Source organism: Dermacentor silvarum, chromosome 3 (genome assembly GCF_013339745.2).
Source record: "Dermacentor silvarum isolate Dsil-2018 chromosome 3, BIME_Dsil_1.4, whole genome shotgun sequence".
Lineage (NCBI taxonomy): Eukaryota > Metazoa > Arthropoda > Arachnida > Ixodida > Ixodidae > Dermacentor > Dermacentor silvarum.
This window is the reverse complement of record NC_051156.1, coordinates 168,810,528-168,822,894: the sequence shown is the minus strand read 5'-3', so window position 1 is coordinate 168,822,894 and position 12,367 is coordinate 168,810,528. Positions and strand designations below refer to the sequence as shown.

Genomic DNA, 12,367 nt, shown 5'->3' with positions numbered 1-12,367 from the left:
GTCTGTATAAAGTCTGCGTTTCGTGTAAAAAGCTCCCGAGTGCCGTGTCATTATGAAAAGGATCCTGGGCCCAACGGAAACACCGGCAAGTTTGTCGTTTCTATCACAGGCACTGAAACAACTGTCAAAAGGTTCTGACCGGGGAATATGCTGGAGTTCCAGAGGGCGTTGGACGAAGACAAATATGCGCCCCTAGCTTCTGCTACTGTTAAGCGTTCCTTTACTGCATACAAACCAACACCCAGTTAAAAAAGACGCAGCAAGATACCTGAAAATCTTGAGATGGTGACTGTTTGTCACTGTTTTCACAACTTTGCCATGGTGTTCAGTCACATTAAGTTTCAGATAAAACTTGTAACCCACGCAACTTGCCTCATTCCATTTTATCGAGAAAATCAAGTGAAGCTCACAAAACAAGGGTTTAGTGGGCTGTGTTCCTTAAAAAAATAAAATTTATCCTCAGATGCTGTGGGGATGCGCGACTCTCCCGCGTCCCCTGATGTTGTTTTCCCCGCATGTCTCCTGTAGTCTGGCTTCTCTGCGTGGCTAAGCCCGGCGGTGGTTGCGGCGCGTTGCAAGAGATGGCGCTAGTGTCGCGATGCTAACGCCACCGAACGGCGGGGTCACTTGGGAGAAAAAGGTCGGAGGCGCTCTCTTTTTGGCTTGGGATCGGCGACCAACACGCACGGACGCTTCGCGCGTGCGCCGGCCCGCTTCGCGCGATCGTCGTGCGAGGCTTAGAGCAGGACACCGGTATGGACGAACACGGATCGATCGAGCGCGCCACCGTTCGCGTGACTGTACACGTGAGCGACTAGTCACTAGGCGATGGTGTCATAGCATGGGCGAACGTATTCGCTCGCTATCGGGTCGCGGTGAGTTGAACTTCCTTGATTGGTCGCGCGCCCGTGTGAATGTTCTATTGGTTGTAATTCGGCTAGTGTGCATTAGTGTATGAAAGATGCAATAAATGCCCTTTTGATTGTTTGCACTACTGTGTTGTTGTTCCTTTGTCCCAAGAGCACATGTGAGACCCCACAATGCACAGTGGAAAGTTATTTGAGCCTGTACATGCCTAAATGAATGGTGAAATAAACTGCTCATGGGGAGTGGTGGAAAGGGCGGCTTCACATTAATTTTGACTAGCTGGGTGGGATGTTTTAATGCGACACTAAAGAGAAAATAATTTGAGCTGTATTAGTAAATTACCCTCATACAGTTTCAAAAAGCCGCTCTTACCATGACAAAGTTTGGCAATCCCCCCCAAAATGGAGGCAGAAACCAACGACGGGTGACCACGCCGTCTCAAGTTCATGCACTGGCTTGCCACGACGTCATAGATTCTTAAGGCACCTGCTTCAACCTAGTTAATTTTGTATTTGGTAAAGATGGACTACACTGTACTATAAGAAAGACTAATATCTGAACTTAGCAAGTTTACAAGAACTTTTGCCGAACCTGAATACAAACCGAAAACACTTTCAATCTGTGAAAGTCACTGACGTACCAGCATTCTGGTTTCAGTGCGATATTTATGAAACTTTTACTTTCACTTTTATAACAATCAACACATTATTGCAAAATTAACAAAACTGTTGTTCTGAAAATAACTTAGGCTACACGATTCAGTGTTTCTTATTATTGTCCCTCTAAAGTGCTACCAAATACACAAGCGTTTTTGCATTTGGCTTCAATCGAAATATGGCTGCAGCATCTGGAAATAGACTCAACAACCCAGAATACTCAAAATATGGCTCGTGCAATTTGTCCTGCAACTACTTGCATCGATAAAGCATATTTGAGACCACTGTTTCAAAAATAATGCAAGTGATACTGAAACAAACTGTTTCGCAATTTTTCTCGCTGCTTCATACACGTGTACGCAATTTCAGCCGAAGTTCTATAAGCAAGCACGATAAAGTTTTGTGCATCTTTGCTGGCCCGTGAAAAATTCTAGTAAGGAGTGTTTATCAGGCATAACTTTCTAAATGTGCCTGTCATGATATGGACGGAAGCGCGCGAAAAACAAAAAGACATTGCCGTGTTCGCCGTGCGGGGGCGATGACGAAGTGGTGTGATCGTGTGGCGCGTGGCGCGTGGTGCGTGCAAGTGTTCGGAGCTGCTCGGCGTTGAAGGCCAGCCGGTTCTCGCTGGACGCCCGGTCCAGAGAACCCAGATCGCCCACTACGCCGTCCTTGGACGCAAAGGACCTGCGTTCCTGCTGGGCAACCGGTCCAGGGAGCCAGGTGAGCGGGGCAACCGCGGTCCAGGGAGCCAGGCGAGCGGGGCAACCGTTCGAGAGAGCCAGGCGAGCGGGGCAACCGGTCCAGGGAGCCTGAAGGGCCTGTGTTCCTGCTGAACAACCGGTCCAGGGAGCCAGGCGAGGGGGTCGCTTTCCCGGGCCACTGCCACGACCAGCCTGCTGCCGGAGGCGAGAGCAGTAGCGAGAGCTGTTGCACGGCTACCACGGCTGTGTCTGCTACCGTCCCTGCTGCAGCTGCAAATCCCATGATGCCGTGGGTAGGCCCATGGTGACGTCGTCCAGCCGTCAGCCGACCCTTCGGGACCGACATCGGCCTCTACGCGTCAACGGGCTCCGCGCAAAAGGAACGCACGGCGAGAGACTTTAGAATATATAACAGGACACTCTAGTAGCAGCTTCGGGACTGCATGCATTAACAAACTTAAGTACGTGTCCATCGTGATGTCTGTACGTCTTTGTGCTGTTAATATACATTCTGTGTTTGTGTGCACTCGAGTGGTCGATTGCGTTCCTTGGTGAGTGGTCCTGGGCCCAAACCTCATTACAGTCTCATCACCAATCTAACGTCACTACACCATCATTTTCATCACAATCTGGCGAGCCTGCCAGGATACCGCTCGTAAAATCATCGAAGGAAATTATCCTCCCTCGAGTGCACGCTCACAGAAACGAAACGATGGATACAGAAAGATTAGCCACTATTGGATCACAGCTAGGACTGTCCGGTGTGGAATTGCGTACGTGGATTGAGAATGAACAGGCAAAACAAAGAGCGGAACGAGCTGCGGAGAGAGAAGCAAGTAAGGAAGCCGACGAAAGAACTCGACAAATTCTTGAGCTCAAATTGAAGCTCCAAGAAGGAGCTCAGAGTGAATCCGCACGAATCAACACTGATTCGATGTCTCTTCCGAGTGCCGCCTCTTCAGTTCTCAACCCGCAAAAGTTGCTTCCGTTGTTCGATGAGCGACGCGATGATTTGCATGCGTACTTGCAAAGGTTCGAGCGCGTGGCAACAGGACAGGATTGGCCACAAGAGAAGTGGGCATTAGCGGTGAGCATGTGTTTGAGTGGTGAAGCACTCACAGTAATTGGCCGAATGACTGCCGCTGATTCATTAGACTATGAGAAAGTAAAGAAAGCTTTGCTGCAGAGGTTTCGATTCACTGCACAAGGTTATCAGGAGAAATTTCGCAAGGCAAGGGCAGAGGATGGAGAAACCGGGAGACAGTTAGCTGCTAGGCTTTCAGGGTACTTCGACCACTGGATTGACATGGCTAACGTATCCAGAACGTTCGAAAGCCTTCGAGATCACATGGTCGCCGAACAGTTTATCCGGTGTTGCCATCCAAAGCTTACTATATTCCTGAAAGAACGAGAATGCAAGTCACTCCAAGAGCTAGCTGATGCGGCTGATCGGTTCATTGAAGCTCAGCACCTATCGAATCTCGGGAAGGTTCCGGAGGACGCAATAGACGTCAATAGGAATCCCACTAACGCTCCAAGAAAACCACCACCAAGGTGTATGCTTTGTAAGCGCCTGGGGCATCAAGCTCATGAATGTCGCAACCAAGCTAAAGAAGTGACAAAGTGCAAGTTCTGTGGGAAGGTTGGTCACAAGAGCGACGACTGCTGGAGCATGAAGAGGCATAAGGAGAAAAGTTCAGCTTGCGTGGTCAACGAGAACCGCGATGATTTTTCTTTGTGTCACCCAACTGGAAAACACAAGAAAGGGAAAAGTCGGGACACGTTTGATAAAAAACCGGATGAAAGAAAACCCGTTTTTCTGGTGGAAGGAATGCCAGTAGTTGAAGGGCAAGTTCTCGGTCGAACAATTAGGGTTCTTCGTGATACGGGCAGCAATACTGCAATTATACGAAGAGACATAGTTCCCGACCAGCGTTTGACCGGAAAGAGTAGCAGAGTCCTGCTTATTGATGGCTCTGTAATTGATGTGCCAGAGGCCAGACTCCACGTAAATACACCCTACTTTACTGGAGAAATCACAGCATTATGTATGAACAAGCCGCTTTATGATCTTGTGCTCGGAAACATACCTGGTGTCAGAGGACCTCACGAGCCAGATATTAACTGGAAGCATGCTACAGCCGACCAAAGAGACACTGCGTCGCTGAACTCGAGTGTGCAATTGGTACCTGTGGAGCACCCTCACTATGTTTCCGCCATGGTCAAGCCACAAGAGAATAAGACGACTCCATTGTGCGCACCAAAGATAAAGTGGTGTGACGTTACCAAAGACCAATTTGCAGAGGAACAGCAGAGAGACAAAACGTTGAAATCTCTGTTTGCTAAAGTCGACAGAAAGTGCAAGTCACCAAAAAGCCACTGCTACTCGTTCCTTGAAAAAGGTGGGCTTCTCTACCGACAGTACTGTCTTGCTACCGGCAGAACATTTAACCAGCTCGTCGTGCCGAAGATGTTTAGAAGACCTATCCTTGAAGTGGCACACGAAGGTCTTATGGCCGGCCATCAAGGCATTCGGCGCACGACTGATCGAGTCTTGGCGGATTTTTACTGGCCAGATCTGCATGGCGACGTGAAACGTTTCGTCAAGTCCTGCGATAAATGCCAGCGAACAACACCAAAAGGCAAAATAGGTGTTGCGCCTCTGGGCAATATGCCTATCATACGTACACCTTTTGAGCGCGTTGCGGTCGATTTAATTGGTCCTTTTTCACCGAAATCGGACCGTGGCAACCGCTATATACTGACCCTCATAGATTTTGCCACACGATATGCGGATGCCATTGCTCTCCCTGCAATTGATGCTGTGCACGTGGCAGAGGGAATGATTGAGATCTTCTCTCGCATTGGTCTACCCAAAGAGATCGTAAGCGACCAAGGAACAAGCTTCACAGCAGAACTCATGGAAGAGGTGGGCCGTCTACTTGCCATCAGGTTTCTCCGAACGACTCCCTATCATGCCATGGCGAATGGGCTCGTTGAGAAGTTCAACGGTACCCTGAAGACCATGCTGAAGAGGATGTGCCAGGACAAACCTCGATCATGGGACAGGTACCTTGCTCCACTGCTCTTCGCCTACAGAGAGGTGCCGCAAGCAAGCCTGGGCTTCTCGCCTGTTCAATTGATTTATGGCCGACACGTACGGGGACCACTGACAGTGCTCAAGGAGCTGTGGACCAATGAAGATATCGACGGCGAAACTCGCACAACATACACCTATCTTGTCGATCTTCGAAATCGCCTTGAGGAAACATGCAAACTCGCCCATGACGAGTTGGAGAAGGCACGCGCAAAGCAAAAAACCTACTTTGACCGGAAGAGCCGTCCTCGCAAGTTAAACGTTGGGGATAAAGTGCTACTTCTACTGCCGACTGATTCCAACAAATTGCTAATGCAATGGAAGGGTCCATTTGAAGTCATCGAACGGAAGAACGAGGTCGACTATGTTTTGAACATAAGTGGAAAAAGAAAAATATTCCACATCAATATGCTCAAGAAATATGAGGAACGCGAACCTTTACAAGTGCAGCAGGTCTCTGCCATAACAGAGGTCACCAAGCCTTTGACAGACCTCACACGGAAAGGACCAAACAACAGTCTCGCGTGGGGACCAGCTCAAGATCAAGCGTTCAGCATTTTCAAGAATAAGCTCGGCAATGCGCCCATTCTACAAGCAGTCAACATGACAAAGAGTAGGATAACGTCGGAGCGGATTACCTGAGCCGTGCTTAAATCGCTCAACTATGTGTATACCACCATTGAGTTGAAATTTTTAAAACTTTGGAGTGCTGAAGGACAAAAAGACATTTACTGACTTTGATTTTAAAACAATAGTTGTATACGCATGTAGTGCACTCGTTATCAAAGTGTACCTCCGCGCAACACGTTGGCCTTTGTTTTCCGCCTTCTTCCCCATTAGAAAAGTTGTAAACAACTTTCTTAAAACCGGGGGTTGTCATGATATGGACGGAAGCGCGCGAAAAACAAAAAGACATTGCCGTGTTCGCCGTGCGGGGGCGATGACGAAGTGGTGTGATCGTGTGGCGCGTGGTGCGTGCAAGTGTTCGGAGCTGCTCGGCGTTGAAGGCCAGCCGGTTCTCGCTGGACGCCCGGTCCAGAGAACCCAGATCGCCCACTACGCCGTCCTTGGACGCAAAGGACCTGCGTTCCTGCTGGGCAACCGGTCCAGGGAGCCAGGTGAGCGGGGCAACCGCGGTCCAGGGAGCCAGGCGAGCGGGGCAACCGTTCGAGAGAGCCAGGCGAGCGGGGCAACCGGTCCAGGGAGCCTGAAGGGCCTGTGTTCCTGCTGAACAACCGGTCCAGGGAGCCAGGCGAGGGGGTCGCTTTCCCGGGCCACTGCCACGACCAGCCTGCTGCCGGAGGCGAGAGCAGTAGCGAGAGCTGTTGCACGGCTACCACGGCTGTGTCTGCTACCGTCCCTGCTGCAGCTGCAAATCCCATGATGCCGTGGGTAGGCCCATGGTGACGTCGTCCAGCCGTCAGCCGACCCTTCGGGACCGACATCGGCCTCTACGCGTCAACGGGCTCCGCGCAAAAGGAACGCACGGCGAGAGACTTTAGAATATATAACAGGACACTCTAGTAGCAGCTTCGGGACTGCATGCATTAACAAACTTAAGTACGTGTCCATCGTGATGTCTGTACGTCTTTGTGCTGTTAATATACATTCTGTGTTTGTGTGCACTCGAGTGGTCGATTGCGTTCCTTGGTGAGTGGTCCTGGGCCCAAACCTCATTACAGTCTCATCACCAATCTAACGTCACTACACCATCATTTTCATCACAGTGCCACATGAGAAAAATTTCACACTGGTTTGTGACTTTTTTTACAACTCAGATTGTGCTGGCACATTTTTTTTTTTTTTGCAAAGAACACCCTGCCCATAAATGCTTAATGCCAGGTGCACTGTTCTGGCTGAGCTCACTGCATAAACAGGATGGTGAACACTTGTTTACGCTTTGCAGGCGCAAATTCATGGCTACTCACACTGGCTCGTGAGATGCAAGACTTTCTCGCCGTCCTTTTCCGCGGTGCCTGTTCTCCGAGAGCTGTGTCATCAATGGGCACAGCCTCTTCGGGAACAGCTGGGTCGCTGCCTCGTGATGGTGGAGTAGAGGTGGGGGACTCAACGAAGGCGCACTCCAACAGGGATGCCGATTGTAGTGGCGAGGAACTGTTCGAGACGATGGGCTCTGCTAGCCCACTTCTCCTGGTACTGCGCGAATTCCTATGTAGAGTTTCTGAAAACAAAGGGAGAAAGGGCCGAGGGCAGCAAATATTACAATACTGGGATTTTACATGTCAAAACCGCAATATGATCACGAGGCCGTAGCGGGGGCTTCCGGATCAACTTTCACCACCCAAGGTTCGTGCACTTAAGTCTAAGCACATGAACATTTTTGCATTTCGCCGCCATTGAAATGCAGCCGCCATGGCAGAGATAGAATTCGTGACCTTGAGCTCAGCAGCACACTCTCGTAGCCACTAAACTACCGTGGTGGGTGGACAGAAAATATTGAGCGATTGTGCAGCTGTTACATCTGCAGTTGTAACAAGAAACAAAAGTTTTCTGACCGTAAGGCTAGCAGGCGTGTTGTGCATTTTCCCAACCAATGGGGGCACTGGCTATCGCTGACACAAAAACAATATGTCAATTTTGCTGGCTGGCTCTCCACAGTTGCCCATAATTACTCTCAAACCTCGTTATAACGAAACGGGATATAACGAAGTAAATGAAATTCCCCTTGAAATCCACATAGAGATCCACGTATTTAAAACATCGTTTTAACAAAGTTAAATTGTTCTGTCAATGAATATAACGAACTAAATTCATCTCCAAAGCCAAAAAATACCCAACTGTTGTGAGCCGAGTACATAGCTTTTTGCAGGGTTTGGCACTCGCTTGCTGTAGCAGTTGAAGAATCACTGCCCCTTCCACTCCATGAAGATGGTAGAACAGCGAAGCTGTGCTTAATACACTGAGTGTTACATGTGCATGTGTTGCACGTGATGCAATTGCGTAAACACAAGTAAACACAGATCTACAACAGGAACTTATATTGAAACGTTGCGAGGCGAGAAGAGGCAGCGACTTCCGACGCTACTCGGCCAGTGTCCAGTTTTCTGGTCGAAACCTGCCGAGCCGCCGCCAGAGGCATCGGCTGCAGTCACGGACACACGACATGAAATCTTTAGCCGTCGACTCTTACAATTAACAAAATGAATTTTTTGTCCCAATTGAAAGTCATTTTTATTCCCTGATTGCCCAATAATTCGGAAATCCTTCCGGTCCCTCTCATTAAAACTGCAATTATAAAAGGTTGAATTTCTATATAACTAAGTTCACTTTTATCGACTTCGTTGTATCAAGGTATAACTGTATTTGAGACTAGGCTTGGGACATATGGGGTCTTGCATCTTTTCTTTTTTCAATCTTGAGCTGCCCCACATTTCAACACTTCAAAGACTTTTTCGAGATCAGAACTTATTTTGTAAAATCGTAGAACGACATGAAATTCGCAAGCATCATGGGAAGTTCAGGAGAGTTGGCTGCTGTGCAATGGTGTATCTATTCACAGCAGCTCAGCAATCACCATGCACCCTCCATGTTCTGGGCTTACGATTTTTGTGTAAAAGAAGGTTGAATACGTTCAGCCTCTGTTTACTTAACTGTATTCAAAATTACAAGTGCCCGCACGCGTTGAGCACTCGCAACCCAAGCACTGAACAATTCGAATCCATTTGGCATACGGCATCGGTGTCAAATTAACAAAAACAGACTGTGCACAAGCAACTGACACCAGCTCTCCAGTTCACTAATGTGCGTCTCTGCTCTAAAAACTCATTTATAGTTGCAGAGCCCAGCTGCCGACTGTTAACAAGCCAGCAAGGTGATGACGAAGCTAGACAGCAGAGGCTAATGCATGGTGTAAACGCATGTACGATGAAAAGGTCATCAGAGCTATCACATTATCCAAAATTGAGAAAGTAAAAATTTCAAAAATGCTACAATTTATAAAGAAAGAGGGCATGGTGTACTACTAACCAGACTTTCTAGGCCATGGCTGCAGGGGAGTTTCAGACGGTCTCTGCCTCTGACGTGTTTGCACGGGGCTGCTGCAGATGTCTTCCTCGTAGCAATAGGGACTCGTGTCTTTGTTGACGGTGTTTGGAGTACGCGGGATCTTTGGCCTATAGCTGAAGGCTGCGCTGTACTCGTTCACGCTGAGCAGGAAACGAGAAGACATCCCCGCCATGACACAAGGTTCCAAAAAAGACACCAGCCAAAAGAGCCCTTCTGAGAATTTATCTTTGATGGTGCCTGAGGCGAGCCATATGCACCTGCCAACCCTTAGGATTTTATAGTAAAATGGCAGATTTTTGAGAACTTCAGTTACGATTGTCGTATATAGGTGCTAAAAGTTAGACTTTTATTTGCATCAAGTCAAGGGAAGAACTGATTTCAAAAGAATATGTACAGTATTCAGTGTACAAATAAAGCGAGACAAAAATTCGGAGCGTAACTTATTATTTTTTTTTTACTCTCGATTATTCAAATCTATCCACAGCACCACTATTGGAGCGCACATGCGTCAGAGGTATAACACTGCTGCATTGAAGCAAAGCTTACTTTCGGAACCGACATTTCGCAACGCACTGGGCTGGTAGCTGGTAGCGTCTTTGAGTGACCTCAACTTCATAGAATTAATTATGCAATTCACTTTTCACAAATCCGGGTGTTCCGTTTTCATTTGATCCACCCTTATAGTATTTCAAAGAAACACCACAACAAAACGTAAAACCAGGTTTGACCAGCTAATTGTACTCTGGAAGCATTGTCACTGCTTGTATGACATATCAACAGACATATTTGCAGCTGAAGGCTGATCTTTCCTTTTGCGTTATTGGGAGTTTCAAAACATTGGCAGTAAACGGTCAATTTATTTTTTCCCACCAGAACTTCTACACATCAGTGCGACGTCACAGATTTCAAAATAATTTCCCATATTTGGGCAAAAGTGGTGCAGCAGAATTTATCATCTTTACCAATAAAAAATTACTTAAGCTCAAGCACGAGCCCTCAAAATCCATGATGTCATGGCAAACTGGTGCCTCCAAGGTGGTGTCGCCACCTGTCTTGTTTATTATCCATCGTTTCTGGCTCAACAAGCCTGTCTCTCACGGTAAGAGTGGCTTTGCTTTTGGCATTTCAGAAGTGTACTAATACAGCTCACAGTATTTATTAGATTGCAAGGCGGTCTGATTATAAGGCGAGATCAGTTCGGGGACCAAGAAAAAAGAACTCCCCCCCCCGAAGTATGCACACTAATATAAGGCAACATAGAGTAGCCGACAAATTATTCAGACTCGGCAGGGTTTGCCTGAAATGCTGAATTACTAAAACAGTCAGAACGCAAAATGGCGACCATGAAATAAGGGGCGGGGCTTCACCACGACGAGTGCGGGTTATCTCCAAATTTTGCCTTATAGTGTGGCTTTATGGCATCGCGCTGCCGTAAAGCCACACCTAAAGACAAAATTCACTATAAGGCGGGGGTGTGACTTCGAGGCTAAGGATCTGGGGAAAAAGATCTCGCCTTACAGTATTCGAATAAATAGCGCAGTTTTCTCTTTATTGCCCCTTTAGAGATTCGCAACTAACTTGTCGTGACCCTTTGTGTTTCGGATGCCAATGCAAAGCACAAGGCACGACATACCTGGGCCCTTTGACCTTGTCTGGAGGGGGCAGAACAACGGACTCGGCACAGACGACAGTCTTCTCTTGTCCCGTGACCTCCGTCAAGAGAATTGAGGCTTCCTGGTCGACCACTGGTTAATGAGAAATCGGGAGCAGGAGAAGAGAAAAGCAAGTCTCAGAGTGAATAACAAGCCAAAAGGAAAATGACAGCCAAGAGTAGCTGCAATTTAGTACTGTTTGACCTTTTGGTCGAAATACTAGAGCCAAGAAGACAAGAAAGAACACAGTGCTCACTGTCTGTAAAAAAATAAATATTGCAGGTTTGAATGTGCCAAAACTGCAGTGGGCTACGAGGAACGAAGTGGGGAGGGCTCCGGATTAATTTACGCCATCCGGGGTTCTTTAAAGTGCACATAAATTGTACATGGGCATTACAACTCCATCAAAATACAAGCGCCACAGCCACGAATAGAACCTGTGGTCTACTGCTCAGCAGCAGAACGTCAGCAGAATGTGCGGCGGTCACAACATGCTTAGCTTTTTGCTGCGTTGCAGCAATACACTTGCCAAAGTTAATTGCCTGATTTTTAAGAAAAAAAAAAGTGCAAATTTTCTGCTGCTGCAACGGAGCAAGCATAAACTAGCGTCACCGCCTGCCAGCAGCTGCGGAACTGCGGAAAGCAGCATTTATGGGCTGCGTGTTCCAGGAGTGGGCAACACGCAGCAACCCTCCCTGACCGGCTGCTTTCTGTAGCCGCCAGCGGCATGTGCTCGGCGGGTTGCCTAGGCAACGAAGAAGCTTTTTGCTCCTGGCATTTGTCAGCCGCGCGCGGTCTGCATCGAATGCATGCGCATTGTTTCTTTTTGGGGCTACAGCTTGTGTGCGGGAAGTAAATACAGTCACCGATTGATTTCTTTTGGACACAGACAGGGTAGCAAAAATGTCTGAATTATTGGGCAGGCCAGAAAAACGAATTTTGACGCTGAAATTAACGTGCTTTTTTTTTTCTTTTTACAACTCCAGTGTTGTGGAATAGAATTGGTTGAGCCCATTACTGCATTCTGTGTTTGCCTGTTGCGATGTGCCCTACTGCGAAGTGAAAATGCAGCGAGTGTGACCTTGACTGCGCAACACTGTCCAACCGTGCTCTGCAAATGCATCGGTTCGGAATGCTCACATGAGAGCTTTCGCCGTTCCTACCGCAAGAAACGTTCGTACAGCGCACATACAAAATTTTGCTATATGTGTTCAACAGTAGTTGCTGGCTAATCACCCGTGAACACTGCCTTACGCGCGCTGCCCCTAGTTGGGCGGCTGCACGTGATCTCACACTAGATCTCTGTATTTGTCTACAGGTACGAACATATATCCAGGGCGAGCTTCCTGTGACAGCATGCTGCCT

The 12,367-nt window shown here is 48.0% G+C and overlaps 1 protein-coding gene across 12 annotated transcripts in view; it reads right to left on the bottom strand.

Moving 5' to 3' along the window:
* Window positions 1–12,367, bottom strand: part of LOC119446043 (uncharacterized) — a 49,910-nt gene that overhangs the window by 18,634 nt on the left and 18,909 nt on the right. For all 12 annotated transcript variants that reach the window (XM_049663839.1, XM_049663840.1, XM_049663845.1 and 9 more), the window contains exons 7-9: window positions 10,984–11,095; window positions 9,312–9,490; window positions 7,253–7,506 (exon numbers count right to left, since the gene is read on the bottom strand). In XM_049663839.1, coding sequence (XP_049519796.1) covers window positions 7,253–7,506; window positions 9,312–9,490; window positions 10,984–11,095 — 545 coding nt within the window. The remainder of the gene's footprint in view (window positions 1–7,252; window positions 7,507–9,311; window positions 9,491–10,983; window positions 11,096–12,367) is intronic.